The 16,182-nt window shown below is 37.4% G+C and overlaps 1 protein-coding gene across 1 annotated transcript in view; it reads right to left on the reverse strand.

Annotated features, from left to right (window-relative positions):
- Window positions 1-8,350: 8,350 nt before the first annotated feature.
- The window catches only part of egln1a (egl-9 family hypoxia-inducible factor 1a), a 30,041-nt gene continuing 22,209 nt past the window's right edge, over window positions 8,351-16,182 (reverse strand). Inside the window, exons 3-5 of the mRNA XM_056232687.1 lie at window positions 11,870-12,006; window positions 11,703-11,770; window positions 8,351-8,927 (exon numbers count right to left, since the gene is read on the reverse strand). Coding sequence (XP_056088662.1) covers window positions 8,872-8,927; window positions 11,703-11,770; window positions 11,870-12,006 — 261 coding nt within the window. The 3' untranslated portion in view covers window positions 8,351-8,871. The remainder of the gene's footprint in view (window positions 8,928-11,702; window positions 11,771-11,869; window positions 12,007-16,182) is intronic.

Here is a 16,182-nt window from a genome sequence, read left to right on the forward strand (position 1 = left end):
TTATACATGTTGAATAATATGTCAACATATAGCCTGTATATATTTGTGTGAGTTTCAATAAAAATATTCTTGTTTGTTATGATATGTGCATCTCATTGACTAATCCAAAACCCTGTCTGAAAGGTTCACAAGGTTTTCTAATGGCGGATTTAAAAGGTTTCAGATTGATCTGCAGTTCAGCAGCGCCACCTGCTGGTGACACCACACACATGCAGAGGTTATGAAAATAACAGCAGTGCTCCTGTTTGCACACAAATAATGTTGTCATCATCTATAAAAAATACTTTGAACTCTTAACCCTCAGTTGCATGACTGATAACATTCTTTGATGAAAAATACTAGTTACAATAGAAGATAATGGTAAATACTATAAATATTCATGATGCATATGAAAGTAAAATAATGACAAATGTATTTGAAACAAAAACAAAAAAAAAAACCATTGCACTAACAGTGCTTGCATTTTTAGAGAGAACATTTGTCATTATCTTTCTTCCATAGGTGCATCATCACATTTGTTAGCTTTGTTGAATTTGTCATAAGGGACAAAATATGGCTTGGTAAAACATTAAAACGACAGATTTCTATTTATTATGCAATTTATTTCTTACTCCGCTTCCTTATGGTACTGTTAGAGAAGATAAGATAATGTTACAACAGTAAATCACACCATACAACTGTGAATAACTCACACCCTGCATTCGAGAAGATATAAACCTTCCAGCAGAGAGAAATAGAAACTAAACTGTTCTGTAAAACGGCAGATTTCAGTATTTCAGTGTTTGAGGACCAGTTCATCTGTCCTGAAGGATCCAGTGAGTATCCCATGTGGACACAGTTACTGTATGAAGTGTATTACTGGAATCAGGATGATCCGATGGGAATCTACAGCTGTCTGCAGTGCAGACGGATCTTCACACCGAGGCCTGATTTAGGGAAGAAATCAGCGTGCTAGCCTGGTTAAAACCAGACCATTCTCAGTTGTAACTGAGTTATGGTCTGGCAAAGCGTCATAGACAAATCATTTCCAGAGGGGCGTCACCAACGGACGTGGCGGATAGACCTAAACCCAATCAGAGCGATGAAGGAGATGACGTATGCAGAGCGGCGGAGAAACATCTCCGAGTGTTGTTCTTTGCTCGGTTTTTAACTAAAAGGAAACGTTCAAATCGCTTAAAACAGACGCGATAGCTGATTGGAACGAGTGATGTTCGACGGCGGCATCCATCTTTGTAATGTAGGCTACAAAATCTGCTTCAAAATCCCAGCGCTGTCGTCATCGTGTAAAGCCCGTCCCGACGTTTCTGATTGGTGCCGCGATTTCGACGGATTGGAAATGGGCTTGAATCATAGATATAAACACTAGATGTCGCCTTGGGGTTCTAAACATGTGTCAAAACCGCCGCCATCTTGGAACAGGGGTCTTGTCATAGGAAGTAGCTAGGTAACGCTGAATTCATGGATGATGCCGGACTTTTGTGCTGCGTACGGATGTTCACACTAACGAAATCTAAAAACCAGACAGCAAGGGATTACATTTCACAAGATTGTGAAATTTAGATTTTTTTTTTAAAAATTTCTCTGGACTCTATAATAATTACATGTCTGACCGTTGGAACGAACCAAAACAACTAGAAAATCGCATTCATGACGATTTATGGTGATTTTATTTCCGTTAGACCTTTTCCTACATTGACGCTGATGAGGGGTTCCCCTGTTTCAAGATGGCGGCTCTATTGACGCATTCGTTCCAATGAACTGCCGTAGCCAAGGTGAAATCTAGTGTTTATATCTATGGGCTTGAATGAGCTCTTTGCCAGACTAACTTTCAGAGCAAATCTAAATTTGCCGGAAGTTGTCTGGGTTTTCCCAGGCTAGGTGATTGCTGAAATGCTGGAGAAACTGAAGACACAGTTGGGAAGCAAACACAAGTCCTGTCTGGTGTGTCTGAACTCTTGCTGTCACACTCATGTTGAGCATCATGAGGAGTTTCACCCTGGTAAACGACACACGGTGATCGATGCTACTGGACGACTGCAGGAGATGATCTGCCAAAAACACCACAAGCTTCAGGAGGTTTTCTGTCGTACCGACAAGAAGTGTATTTGTATTCTGTGTATGCTGGATGAACACAGAAACCATGAGACTATATCAGCTGCAGAAGAAACCACTAAGCTGCAGGTATGATGATGATGATGGAATTAAACTCATCATTGCTACTGGTTTGGTTACACTTTATTTCAATGGTCCACTTTAGACACTACTAACATGTAGGTTCTCTGTAGGTTTTTTTTTTAAAATTACACTGAAATGTGTAATTTCATGTTAGCAATGTGCTAAAACATGCTAGCAACATGATAACACATGCAGTTGCAAAGTTACTTCCCAGGTAACAATTTTTTGGTTCCCGAACGTTCCCAAACCATGTATTTGTAATGTTTGTTGCTGGATAGCTAGGAAAGTTTTCGTAACAGAAATAAAATGTTTTTTTTTTTAGGTTTGCAGAACGTTCCACTAATCTTTCCCTAATGTTCCCTTAACGTTGTATTAACTGCTTTTCATCATATTTATTTTACATAAATATGCGTCCCATATGGTATAGGCGGTGAATTGATATATATATATGAATTATTATATGAATGGTATATGAATTAGCATGTTGGCAAAATGAATTAGCATGTTGTACATGATTCAGCCAATTGTTAGCATGTTTTTGCTAAAATGATTTAACACATTGCGAGCATGAATTAGCATGTTGCTAACATTTGCTTTTTTTAAGTAAAAACTCACTTAATTTTGATTAATTCCCCCATTAAACCAGACATAAAATCTTATGGCATTTTACTTATCTAGTAAATGCATCTTAATTTAAGAATTTTTTGATATTTGGACTGGAAACTAGTCAAAAATACTAATGGGCTCTATGCACGGCGGTATTTCCGGTGAAGGTCAAGGATGCTCGATAACTTCCGCCGATCATAGAGTCCAATGCAATACCGAGAATTTATATTGAATTGTATACTCCATGGTTATACTAAAGAACCGTTAGTCACAAAAACTGACAAAACAGACACACCTCGTTGTGTTTATGCTTCTTTTTAAAATTATATTAAATAAACATAACTATATATAAAATTACATCTAAACGTATGAAAGTTTCGTTTCAAAGACGGGAGGACAGTAAATTTTGAAGACTCTGCCATAATCCCGTTTTCCTCGGTTTTCCTCCGCTTTAATCTCCCCAACCGGAAACTGACGAGCATCCTTGCGTCAAATGCGGAACTTATGCGTGCATATAGCCTATTAAGAAAAGCTTTTTTGCAGTGTTGGAGGCGGAGCAATGAAGAGAGTGTTTGTTTGAGTTGATTTCAAATTTCAACAATGTCCAACAGCGTTTTAGAAATATAGCTCACCCCACATTTAAGCCATACCTAAACCCATAATGCAGCTTGTTGGGAAAAAGGTGGATATTGGTTTTAGTATGAAGGAATTTCTTTCTTCTTGTCTGTGTAGAGTTTCCAATCCCTCTCTCTCTCTGGATCTTTGATGACTTTGGGATTTTGATATCTTTGGGAAATCTGTATCTAGATTCAGAGTCAAAATGAACCAGTACTCCCGACATCAGATACAAAACATCACTGGCACAAGTGACATTCATTTATCCAAGTTCATGCAATATTAATGACGTACTCTCTTGACCTGAGCATTAAATACATAAAGTGTTTTGTTTGTTTTTCATAGTGAAACACATTCAGATCTTTCTTGGTCCTGAATATGAAACCAGAGACGAATACCTCAGATGTAAGTTTATCCACTCTAATGGGAATTTCTGAAACCTATCAATCTGAACCAGGGCTTTTTGCCCAGCAGCCACTCTGGCTAATGTTTTTCCAAAGTTACTCGCCACTCAGCATGTTCACTGGCCACAATTTGGACATCAATACCATGGGGAAAACTGCCATAAAGATACTGTTTAATATGATCTCATAATTTGGCAGCAGGTTTATTAGGCTGCTGTCACTTTAAGACTTGACGCACGGATCCAATATACTGTTACACATGCGTTTTCTTTCTCAACTGTTTATGTTCACTTAAATGGGAACTTGGCAACTCTAGCCATTTCTTCGCTGATTTTCACTTCTGTTGGCGCATGTTTTCTAATCAAGTTCCCCCTACAGCTGTGCGGCGTACACTCACCGGCCACTTTATTAGGTACACCTGTCCAACTGCTCGTTAACACTTAATTTCTAAGCAGCCAATCACATGGCGGCAACTCAGTGCATTTAGGCATGTAGACATGGTCAAGACAATCTCCTGCAGTTCAAACCGAGCATCAGTATGGGGAAGAAAGGTGATTTGAGTGACTTTGAACGTGGCATGATTGTTGGTGCCAGAAGGGCTGGTCTGAGTATTTCAGAAACTGCTAATCTACTGGGATTTTCACGCACAACCATCTCTAGGGTTTACAGAGAATGGTCCGAAAAAGAAAAAACATCCAGTGAGCGGCAGTTCTGTGGGCGGAAATGCCTTGTTGATGCCAGAGGTCAGAGGAGAATGGCCAGACTGGTTCGAGCTGATAGAAGGGCAACAGTGACTGAAATAACCACTCGTTACAACCGAGGTATGCAGCAAAGCATTTGTGAAGCCACAACACGCACAACCTTGAGGCGGATGGGCTACAACAGCAGAAGACTCCACCGGGTACCACTCATCTCCACTACAAATAGGAAAAAGAGGCTACAATTTGCAAGAGCTCACCAAAATTGAACAGTTGAAGACTGGAAAAATGTTGCCTGGTCTGATGAGTCTCGATTTCTGTTGAGACATTCAGATGTTAGAGTCAGAATTTGGCGTAAACAGAATGAGAACATGGAACCATCATGCCTTGTTACCACTGTGCAGGCTGGTGGTGGTGGTGTAATGGTGTGGGGGATGTTTTCCTGGCACACTTTAGGCCCCTTAGTGCCAATTGGGCATCGTTTAAATGCCACGGCCTACCTGAGCATTGTTTCTGACCATGTCCATCCCTTTATGGCCACCATGTACCCATCCTCTGATGGCTACTTCCACCATGTCACAAAGCTCTAATCATTTCAAATTGGTTTCTTGAACATGACAATGAGTTCACTGTACTAAAATGGCCTCCACAGTCACCAGATCTCAACCCAATAGAGCATCTTTGGGATGTGGTGGAACGGGAGATTCGCATCATGGATGTGCAGCCGACAAATCTGCGGCAACTGTGTGATGCCATCATGTCAATATGGACCAAACTCCCTGAGGAATGCTTCCAGCACCTTGTTGAATCTATGCCACGAAGAATTGAGGCAGTTCTGAAGGCAAAAGGGGGTCCAACCCGTTACTAGCATGGGGTACCTAATAAAGTGGCCGGTGAGTGTATATTTCACAACACTATCGTAAAAAACACTCGCCTTCCTCCCGCTTTCTACCGCTGCTCACATAGATATCCATAATAAAGGCTAGATGTCTCGTCGGCGCTGCTGGCCAATGGAGGTCGACGTCCGCACCTGGCGGCCATCTTGTCACAGGCAGCTCGCTCACTCGTAACATTGTGTTTTAATGGTGCATGTACTTTTTAAATAACCATAACTTGCTCAATTTTCTACCGATTTTCAAACGGTTTGGTTTGTTATAAACGTCAGAGATGTAGTTATGACACTGCATACTTATGAACAATAAGTGTGTAAATAAATAATCATCCAGAATTATCGCCACGTTAATAACGTTTGTAAGAAACCAAACCGATGGTAAATCCGTCAAGATTTCAACGAGATAAGAGTATTTGTGTTCGTGCTGATCACTCATCTTACATCAGGCACCACAGAGCCCGCCAGAAAGCTTGCCTGTGACAAGATGGCCGCCGGTGATGACGATAGAGACTCTTTTATTAAGTTGAAATAGTTGCCAAGTGCCCCTTTAAAACATAACTGACTGTGTTTACACGAATACTCAGAGGAGAGGAGGCTTTATGTGCACAAATTTTGGTGTGAGCACAAAAAAAGAGTAAAATTATGCGCAATACGTGCAAACCCACGCCGAAACCGAAGCCCTGTAACACCAACGATATTCACCTGTGCTCATCGACGACGTCAGCACCAATGCCAGCCTGCTCTGCATGGGCCTGTGTGTTTAGTAACATCACGATGACTGATTTTATTGAGTACATGCACACTTGAGTTTTGTTTAATAACCAATTAGCCTATAAAATGTCGATTTCTGAAATCTGCCGAACTGACCCCAAACCAGCACAAATTTTATTGTCAAGTCCTGATCTAAACCTATTAAGAAGATCCCAGACAGCAACATAGTGTAGGCCCAGACCCAAGCCACATCCGGCACATGTGGATTCCATGCGTATCAGATTCGGGCCGGATCTGGGCCGGCACTATGTTGCTGTGTGGATGTAAATAAGTTCACTTTGTATACTGTAAAAAAACTCAGTTTCTTTTTTGCATGGACTTTTTTTTTTTTAGTTTACTAACTCCTAAAAGTTGAGAACTTTTTTTGTGAATTCAAATACATTATAAAAATCTATATATGGAAGCTTGTTTCCGACACAGAATAAAAACAAATTATCTCACAATTCTTACTTTTTACATCTCGCAATTCTGACTATATCTTGCAAATCTGACTTTACAACACGTAATTGTTACTTTATATCACGTAATTCTGACTTTATATCTCGCAATTCTAAGAAATAAAGTCAGCAATTGTGAGATAAAAAGTCGCAATTATCTTTTAAAATGCTTTATTCTGTGGCGGAAACAAGCTTCCATAAAAACCAATTGGATAATATACACAGTTTATTAAAAGACAAAAGTGCATGCATTTGTTCTTTAGCTTTCCGTCACTTCACATTTCAGTAATTCAACTTAAAAGGTGAAACTAATATATTATATAGACTCATTACATGCAAAGTGAGATATTTCAAGCCTTTATTTGTTATAATTTTGATGATTATGGTTTAGCTTATGAAAACCCCAAATTCAAAATTAGAATATTGTGAAAAGGTTTCCATACGCTGTAAGCCATAATCATCACAATTCTAACAAATAAAGGCTTGAAATATCTCACTTTGCATGTAATGAGTCTATATAATATATTAGTTTCACCTTTAAGTTGAATTACTGAAATAAATGAACTTTTGCACGATATTCACATTTTTTTGTGAAGTATATGTGGATCACAGTGCAGGGATTCTGCTCTTCTACAGCGTCTCGGACACAATGAGTCCACGCTACATTCACTCAACCTCTCTATCCTGGGCTTTTACTCAGTCAATACACAGATACAGTGAAACCTCAGAGATTCAGTAAAATACTGCCAAATATAAGCTCACTGTATAGTGTAAGACAACTGATAATTATCTCTGCAAATGTGACTGGGATTTTTACATAAATATACAGTTTTGTTTTACACCACGTCTAAAGATATGCCATCTGGATTTAACCGGGATGAAAACGAGACTTCTATAAAAAGCTTCTATTGTTTCACTTAAACTAAATCTGTATTTACTGATGTCTAAGTAACCATATTGATAACTATGGTTTATTATGGATAATTATGGAAACAATTGGTAAATGAATAGCCTAAATTTTAATGTAATAATACTGTCCAAGATTATTTCTGTTTTATCATGAAACTCTCTGTATCGAAATATAATAGATAAATTACTCAGTGTTTTTCCTGGCAGAGCTCATTAATCTGAATTGTAAAAAAAGAAAATAAATTATTTTGTGATGGAATGATTTATTTTACAATTGATTACTTTATTCATGTAATATTTTTACCTGAATATTACTGTTTAAGAATTCTTAAATTACTTACTTTAATCTTTTATAACTAAAAATACAAATTAAACCCTAGATATCTGTTATGACGGGGTATTTGACCATGGCTGTAGTTTTTCTCACCTGATTTATGAATGTACATACTGTATTTGCCACAAGGCGGCATGGTTTAGCCCTTTCCATCCGTTGTTCCTGATTTCCCTAAAGACCCGTAAAAGAGCCGAGATCAGATGAGACACACAAAGTCTCAGTGAATCTCACGTTTTTTTGTGTACGTCATGTTAAAATCTAAAGGCGGTTACAAAAATCAGTCCAGTTAATATTCTGTCATTCCATATTTAAAACACCCACTTTGTTGATTTTGATCTGAATTGACCATTTTGTATTTTGATCAGTAATACCTGTTATTGTACAGCAGCAGATGGAGAAATATCACATATTTACGTGAAAAATAAGCATATATTTGAGAATATTTACAAATGCAACAATGTGTAAAATGCAAACTTTTATTTTGATGAATTTAAACCCATGACCCTGTGCATGTAACAAAGTTAGGATTGCAGATGACATTCCCATGATGCATCTGCCAGTATAAACATGCCGAAGGTCCACTACCTCGCTGGCATCGGGTGCATTTCAGTACGAACGGACACTCTGACCAGTGGAGATGAGAAGTAACATGCATAGATGTGCAACTTGATTTATGAAGATCAGGTCGAAATGCAGAAACTCGTCCCAGATCCAAAAGCAAAAAAAAATAATACAAAATTTCTCCTTTGAACATTTGAAGCCTTCCTCCGAAGCGCTGTGACTCCAGTCACATGAGAATGAAATCCAGAGCACTGTACCTTATTAAAAGTCAAATTAAACCGTCATATTCAAAGTTAGCTGGTTTTCCAGGAACTGGGGTTGAATTCTGCAGAGTTTTAAATCTCTATTAATTCAATCCTCCTCTCCTTCTCTTGCTTCGTCACGGACACCCGCTGCCTTTTCCGAATCCCTCTTCTTCTTTTTCCACGCCGTGTGTAACCAGGAAAAGTCCGGATTAATGCTACTTTGATTAGCTCGGTTCAGACGGCTTGTTTAGCTCCACCTTCACTCCTTTTTCTCCAGCACCTTTACAACAAGAAAACCAGGAGGAAAGAATTTACCCTTTACATTTACCCACAATTTCTATTTTAACTTCAAACTAAATAAGTCATTATTTCCTGATAATCTTCTATCCTCAAAGCTCTCAAATAACACACAGCCGTGGCTAAAAGTGACGTCCGGAGGGAACATTTGTTTTTAATGACTCTACAAGTTTGATTAAGCCATCAAAATATGAGCAAATTATTTTAAATGAGGGAAGAACAAAACACTAAACTTGGTTAAGGTATTTATCTGACGAAATTATTTGGCAAAGAGGCCATGAAGAGCTACAAGTTTTATTTTACTATGTGCAAAAATAATAATAATAAGAAGAAAAATAATAAAATAATGTAGATTAAAAAAAAAGCTCACAGGAAAAAGCATACATTGACTACAACATAATCAGATATTAATATTTCGTTGGTTTTCTCTTGTTGTTGCATGTGTTCATAATTTCTTTGATTGACAGCCTGGCCAAAAATGATATTGGCACACTTTGGCATGTTTCATTGCATTATTATTGCAAATAAAACAACTGATTCATTCATTCAAAAAAATTTACTGAAAACATTTTTGGTCACACTTTAGATTAGGGTCCAATTCTCACTATTAACTAGGACTTTTATCTCAATAAACTCTTAATTACTGCTCATTAATAGTTAGTACTGGTAAGGTAGTTGTTAAGTTTAGATATTGGCTGATTAAGGGATGTAGAATATGGTCATGCTATAATCTTTTTATTTAATATTTTGTATTTTTAGTGGATTTTATGGTACTAAATGATATTTATGCAGTAGTTATAATCCATTTATTCACTGTTTGAGAATAGACCTGAAAATGAAATTTACAACTTAAATTGTCCTAATTCTTGAATGCTTTGGATCACAGACTGAAGTTTGGTCTCTTTTTAAAGACGACACTTGACAGATTATTGCTGAAGTGAAAAACATTTTCCAAAACATGTTTTAGGAGACTCTAAAACTGCGAGAAAATCAAAGCCATAAACCTAAACGAGTTTTCTTCCAAATTTGAGGTTGATATCTCAAAAAAGTGAGCTTTCAGTCAGATTGTGTTCGGCCGCAGTACCAAACGCTTCCACTAGATGAAATGCGCTTATTTTTGACCGTGAACAATACAAGTGTACGGAAGCGTATTGCATTCACTTGAAGAAAAAAAATCGACTCTGTTTTTCTGGATTAACGAGTTAATTATCTCAGAATTACGAGATCATTTTTCATGGAAAAAAGTTCTTGCTCTGTTTTTCTGAATTAACGAGTTAATTATCTCAGAATTACGAGATAATTTTTCATGAAAACAAAGTTTTTGCTCTGTTTTTCTGAATTAACGAGTTAATTATCTCAGAATTATGACATACATTTTTCTTGAAAAACATTTTTTTCACTCTGTTTTTATCAATTAATGAGTTACTCATAATTTTGAGATAATTAAGTCATTAATTCAGAAAAACAGAGCAAAAACTTTTTTCCATGAAAAATTATCTCCTAATTCTGAGATAATTAACTCGTTAATTCAGAAAAACAGAGCAAGAACTTTTTTTCCATGAAAAATTATCTCGTAATTCTGAGATAATTAACTCGTTAATTCAGAAAAACAGAGCAAGAACTTTTTTCCATGAAAAATTAGCTCCTAATTCTGAGATAATTAACTCGTTAATTCAGAAAAACAGAGCAAAACTTTTTTCCATGAAAAATGATCTCGTAATTCTGAGATAATTAACTCGTTAATTCAGAAAAACAGAGCAAGAACTTTTTTTCCATGAAAAATGATCTCGTAATTCTGAGATAATTAACTCGTTAATTCAGAAAAACAGAGCAAGAACTTTTTTTCCATGAAAAATTATCTCGTAATTCTGAGATAATTAACTCGTTAATTCAGAAAAACAGAGCAAAAACTTTTTTCCATGAAAAATTATCTCCTAATTCTGAGATAACTCGTTAATTCAGAAAAACAGAGCAAAAACTTGTTTCCATGAAAAATTATCTCCTAATTCGGAGATAATTAACTCGTTAATTCAGAAAAACAGAGCAAAAACTTTTTTCCATGAAAAATTATCTCCTAATTCTGAGATAACTCGTTAATTCAGAAAAACAGAGCAAAAACTTGTTTCCATGAAAAATTATCTCCTAATTCGGAGATAATTAACTCGTTAATTCAGAAAAACAGAGCAAGAACTTTTTTTCCATGAAAAATTATCTCGTAATTCTGAGATAATTAACTCGTTAATTCAGAAAAACAGAGCAGATTTTTTTTCCTCAAGTGAATGCAATACGCTTCCGTACAAGTGTGACTATTTTTTTCAGGAATATTTAACCTTTTTGAATCATGACCATGATTTGTGTGTGTGTGTGATCAAACAGCAAGTGCCAAAGCCTTTACCAAGTTTCATACCATTCTGATAAAGTAAAAAATACAAAAAAAGTTGAATTTTTCAGTAAAAAATTACCGAAGAGCATTAATACCATGAAAAACAATTTAGATTTTCACATCAAATCATGTTCTCAGTTTGAATATTCAGGATAGAGAACAAGATTTGAAGGCGGAGAGCAGTCTGTTCCTCACACAAATCTATCATACGACTTCAGAAGACTAATTTTACAAAAACGATATGGTTCTTCTTGGAACTGTTGTTATATTTAAAAGATTTGCTGCTCAAACATCCTCTTTAATAACAGCATACAGGTTTGGAACGACTTCAGGGTGAGCGAATAATGACAGTTTTATATTTTGGGGTGAAATGACCTGTTAGGTACTTCTCTTTAGCTCTCGCCCGCTCATCAGCATCAAAATACCACACGGTAATGGCATATCTATAAACACAGGAGAAGTTTATGAGTTATTAAGGGGAAAAATGCATGATATGTGAAAATGCATGATGTGTGTGTGTGTGTGTGTGTTTGTGCATGTACCTTGTAGCGTACGCCGGCTGGACCTCGTGAGGGTTTCGTCTGTCGGACCAGAATAAAAGCAAGCGGTCAAATTTGGGTTCGATGTCCGCAAACTGAGCTTTACCCTCTGGAAATATCCGCAGTATGCCTCCGTGATCCTAAAGACACAGAATAAGATCAATCACTTATGAGCTTTAGTATTAGACAAAAGGTACATAAAAAATATAATCTCAAATAACTGTATTTCGGCTCGAGAAAGCCTGACCAGAAAGTTTGAGTTCGTTTGTAAGAGCTTGAAGATAGATGACTGCTAGGGTGTTACTATGCTGTTGCTATGGTGTTGCTCTGTGGTTACTATGGTATTTTAGGTGGTTGCTACAGTGTTGCTATTCAGTTGCTATGGTTTTTTGGATGGTTGCTAGGCGTTTGCTAGGGTGTTCTGTGTGGTTAAAAAATACTATCTCAACTTACTGTATTAAGGTTTAAGAAAGCCTGACCAGAAAGTTTGAGTTAGTTTTAAAAGCTTGAAGATAGATGATTGCTAGGGTGTTACTATGCAGTTGCAAGCGTGTTGCTATTGTTTTCTGGATGGTTGCTAGGCGTTTGCTGGGCTGTTCTGGATGGTTGCTAGGCGTTTGCTAGGGCGTTCTGGATGGTTGCTAGGCGTTTGCTAGGGCGTTCTGGATGGTTGCTAGGCGTTTGCTAGGCTGTTCTGGATGGTTGCTAGGCGTTTGCTAGGGCGTTCTGGATGGTTGCTAGGCGTTTGCTAGGGTGTTCTGTGTGGTTAAAAAATACTATCTCAACTAACTGTATTTTGGTTTAAGAAAGCCTGACCAGAAAGTTGGAGTTAGTTTTAAGAGCTTGAAGATAGATGATTGCTAGGGTGTTACTATGCTGTTGCTATGGTTTTCTGGATGGTTGCTAGGCGTTTGGTAGGGTGTTCTGTGTGGTTAAAAAATACAATCTCAACTAACTGTATTAAGGTTTAAGAAAGCCTGACCAAAAAGTTTGACTATGCAGTTGCTAGTGTGTTGCTCTGTGGTTACTATGGTATTCTAAGTGGTTGCTAGGGTGTTACTATCCAGTTGCTATTGTTTTCTGGATGGTTGCTACTAGGCGTTTGCTAGGGTGTTCTGAGTGGGTGTTTGCACAACTAATGTTAACAAATGAGACCTTATTGTAAAATGTTCCCTCTGAAACAATAAATCACCCCTTTTCATATAAATGTGATTTGACTCTGATGCCGTTATGAATCATAAACTCACATGAAATCATGCTGACAATACAGTCGACTCAGCAGTGCGTGACTGGAGCTTTTTTAGTGATAATGATAAATTCCATTAGTGAAAATAACAGAGCGACACAAACAATGAGAGGCCATGTCTGGAGGAGGCTAGGATAGGAAACAGCGGCGCGAGGCCTTCCTGAACAGGGATGAGAGGAAGAGAGCACATGCTGGATAAAGACCCGTACGCCGAGGGTGCGAGAATATGAAGCTTTCACACGAACGGCACGCTGCTCACACACACACACTGCTCTCTCTCTCTAAGGAGCTGAGCACATGCATGCGAATAAAAAATAAAATAAAAAATAAAAGTGCAACATCATCAGGGAAGTACACTTTAAAATGCTGTGATGTCAGCTATTTTTTTCCTATACACTGAAAAAAAGTGGTAACATCTACCGTAAATGAACTGGTTTTATTCAAGTCAAAAACATTATCTAACATACATCACTGAACCAACATACACTACAGTTTAACACTCTTTTGGTAACACTTTACAATAAGGTCCACTAGTTAATGTATTAACATGAACTAACCATGAGCGATTCATTTGTTACTGTATTTATTAATCTTTGTTAATGTTAGTTAATAAAATACAGCTGTTCATTGTTTGTTCATGTTAGTTCACAGTGCATTAACTAATGTTAACAAGATTTTATTAACGTATTAGTAAATACCGGTAATTTACTGGTAATGTTACAACTTTTCCGTTAAAATTTACCAGTATATTTGAAAAGGTCCTGTTCACACATGATCTGTTACTGGTAATTTACCAGTAAAGACTGTATGTGTGAAAGGGGCGAATGTCATATCCAATTAGCTGTCATCCAATGAGTTGTCATGACAGAAATTAATCTATACCAGCAAAATTCATTTTTATAGGTTAAATCTGGTAGAAATGTACTCACTTTTAGGTAACAGTTGCAGGTTACCACTTTTTACAGTGTATGGTGCTTTAAAAACAGTTTACTATCTGAATACACCATCAGTAATCACTATGATCGCAACATATATCTTGTATCTGCCAACAAGCAAAAATGATCTGACTGTAAAGCAGCATCCAAAAAGCATATGCAATATCCTCGTATTTAAAAAAAAAAAGTAATATGTATATATTTTTTTAAATGTATAAATGCTTGTTATTTCAATTATTTTTCTGATATTGCATCATTCAAATATGTCACATAATAATATTGTTTTAAAAAAATTACAAAATGTTGCATAATTCTTAATTGGAGAGTTAATGTTACAATCAAATTTGGTTTGTCAACTTAAACCATTACAGGAGGATGAGTGTATATATACACAAAGTAGAATATCGTGCAAACGTTCATTTATTTCAGTAATTCAACTTAAAAGGTGAAACTACTATATTATATAGACTCATTACATGCAAAGTGAGATATTTCAAGCCTTTATTTGTTATAATTTTGATGATTATGGCTTATGAAAACCTTTTCACAATATTCTAATTTTGTATTTTCATAAAACAAATAAAGGCTTGAAATATCTCACTTTGCATGTAATGAGTCTATATAATATATTAGTTTCACCTTTTAAGTTGAATTACTGAAATAAATTAACTTTTGCACGATATTACATTTTTTTTGAGTTTCACCTGTATTTATATATACAGTATCTCACAAAAGTGAGTACACCGACCCCTCACATTTCAGCAAACATTTTAGTACATCTTCTCAAGGGACAATACTATAGAAATGAAACTTGGATATATTTTAGAGTAGTCAATGTGCTGCTTGTATAGCCGTATATATTTACTGTCCTCTGAAAATAACTCAACATACAGCCATTATTGACAAAATAGCTGGCAACAAAAGTGAGTACACCCTAAGTGAACATGTCAAAGCTGTGTCCACAGTGTGAGCGCCAGTGTTATCTAGCACTGCCTTAATCCTCCTGGGCATGGAGTTCACCAGAGACGCACAGGTTGTTGCTGGGATCCTCTTCCACTCCTCCATCCTGGCATCTCGGCGCTGCTGAATGTTAGACACATGGGGCCCTATTTTAACGATCTAAAACGCAAGTGTCAAGCGCAAAGCGCAAGTAACTTTGTGGGCGGATCTCGGCGCTGTTGCTATTTAACCGGCGGGATAAATGACTCTTGCGCTCGACGCAAAACGGGAAACAAACCAATAAGAGCGTCATCTCACATTCCCTTTAAGAGCATGATGAACGAGGTGCGCTTGTTCCATGGCGCAATACTATTATAACGGCGCATTTACCAGGCGCGCTTCAGAATCGGTTCTCAGCCGAGGAGATCGATGTTCTCGTCAGGGCCGTAAAAGAAAGAGAAGTGACATTGGGGTATGGGACAAACCCACCCAAATTAGCTTCGGTTAAACATGTATATAATAATTTGGGTAAATGTGTAAGCTTTATGCCTATTTTTCCCATCGTCATAGACACAACAATGATTTCCCTCGTGTTTTAATATTTTTCCTTATAATAATGTATCATTTGCAAAAAGTAAAATGCATCTGTGTAGATGAGAGAATCATCTACAGTGTATGCACGTTGTTCACACTCTTTATTATGGCCAAGCATGCGCGCTTAAAATAGCATCTGAATGTACGCGCAACGCGCCACTGACTTTAGACTAGCTTTTTTTCTGGTCAGTGGCGCGATTGTTTTCTGGAATTGCAAAATAGCACCAGGGAATGTTTGCGCCGGAACACGCCTCCTCCCGCCCAGGGAGCGCAAGTTCATTCCCTAGTTTGCCGGCGTGCGTCTGTGGAGGGAAAAGCCCGCTTTGCACGGGTGCAAAATACGAATGATACATGCGTCGGTCAATTGCGCTGGGCTGGGTGCAATATAGAGCCCATGGTGTTCTCCACCTTTTGCTTGAGGATCACCATAGATGCTCAATAGGGTTCAGGTCTGGAGACATACTTGGCCACTCCATCAGCTTCAGCTTCCTCAGCAAGGCAGTCGTCATCTTGGCGTTCGGCACAGTTTCTGAAGGGAGGGCATCATATTCTGCTTCAGAATGTCACAGTACTTGTTGCAATCCATGTTTTCCTCAATGAAG

This window comes from Rhinichthys klamathensis, unplaced genomic scaffold (genome assembly GCF_029890125.1).
Source record: "Rhinichthys klamathensis goyatoka isolate OS25496 unplaced genomic scaffold, OSU_Roscu_1.1 h1tg000352l_1, whole genome shotgun sequence".
Lineage (NCBI taxonomy): Eukaryota > Metazoa > Chordata > Actinopteri > Cypriniformes > Leuciscidae > Rhinichthys > Rhinichthys klamathensis.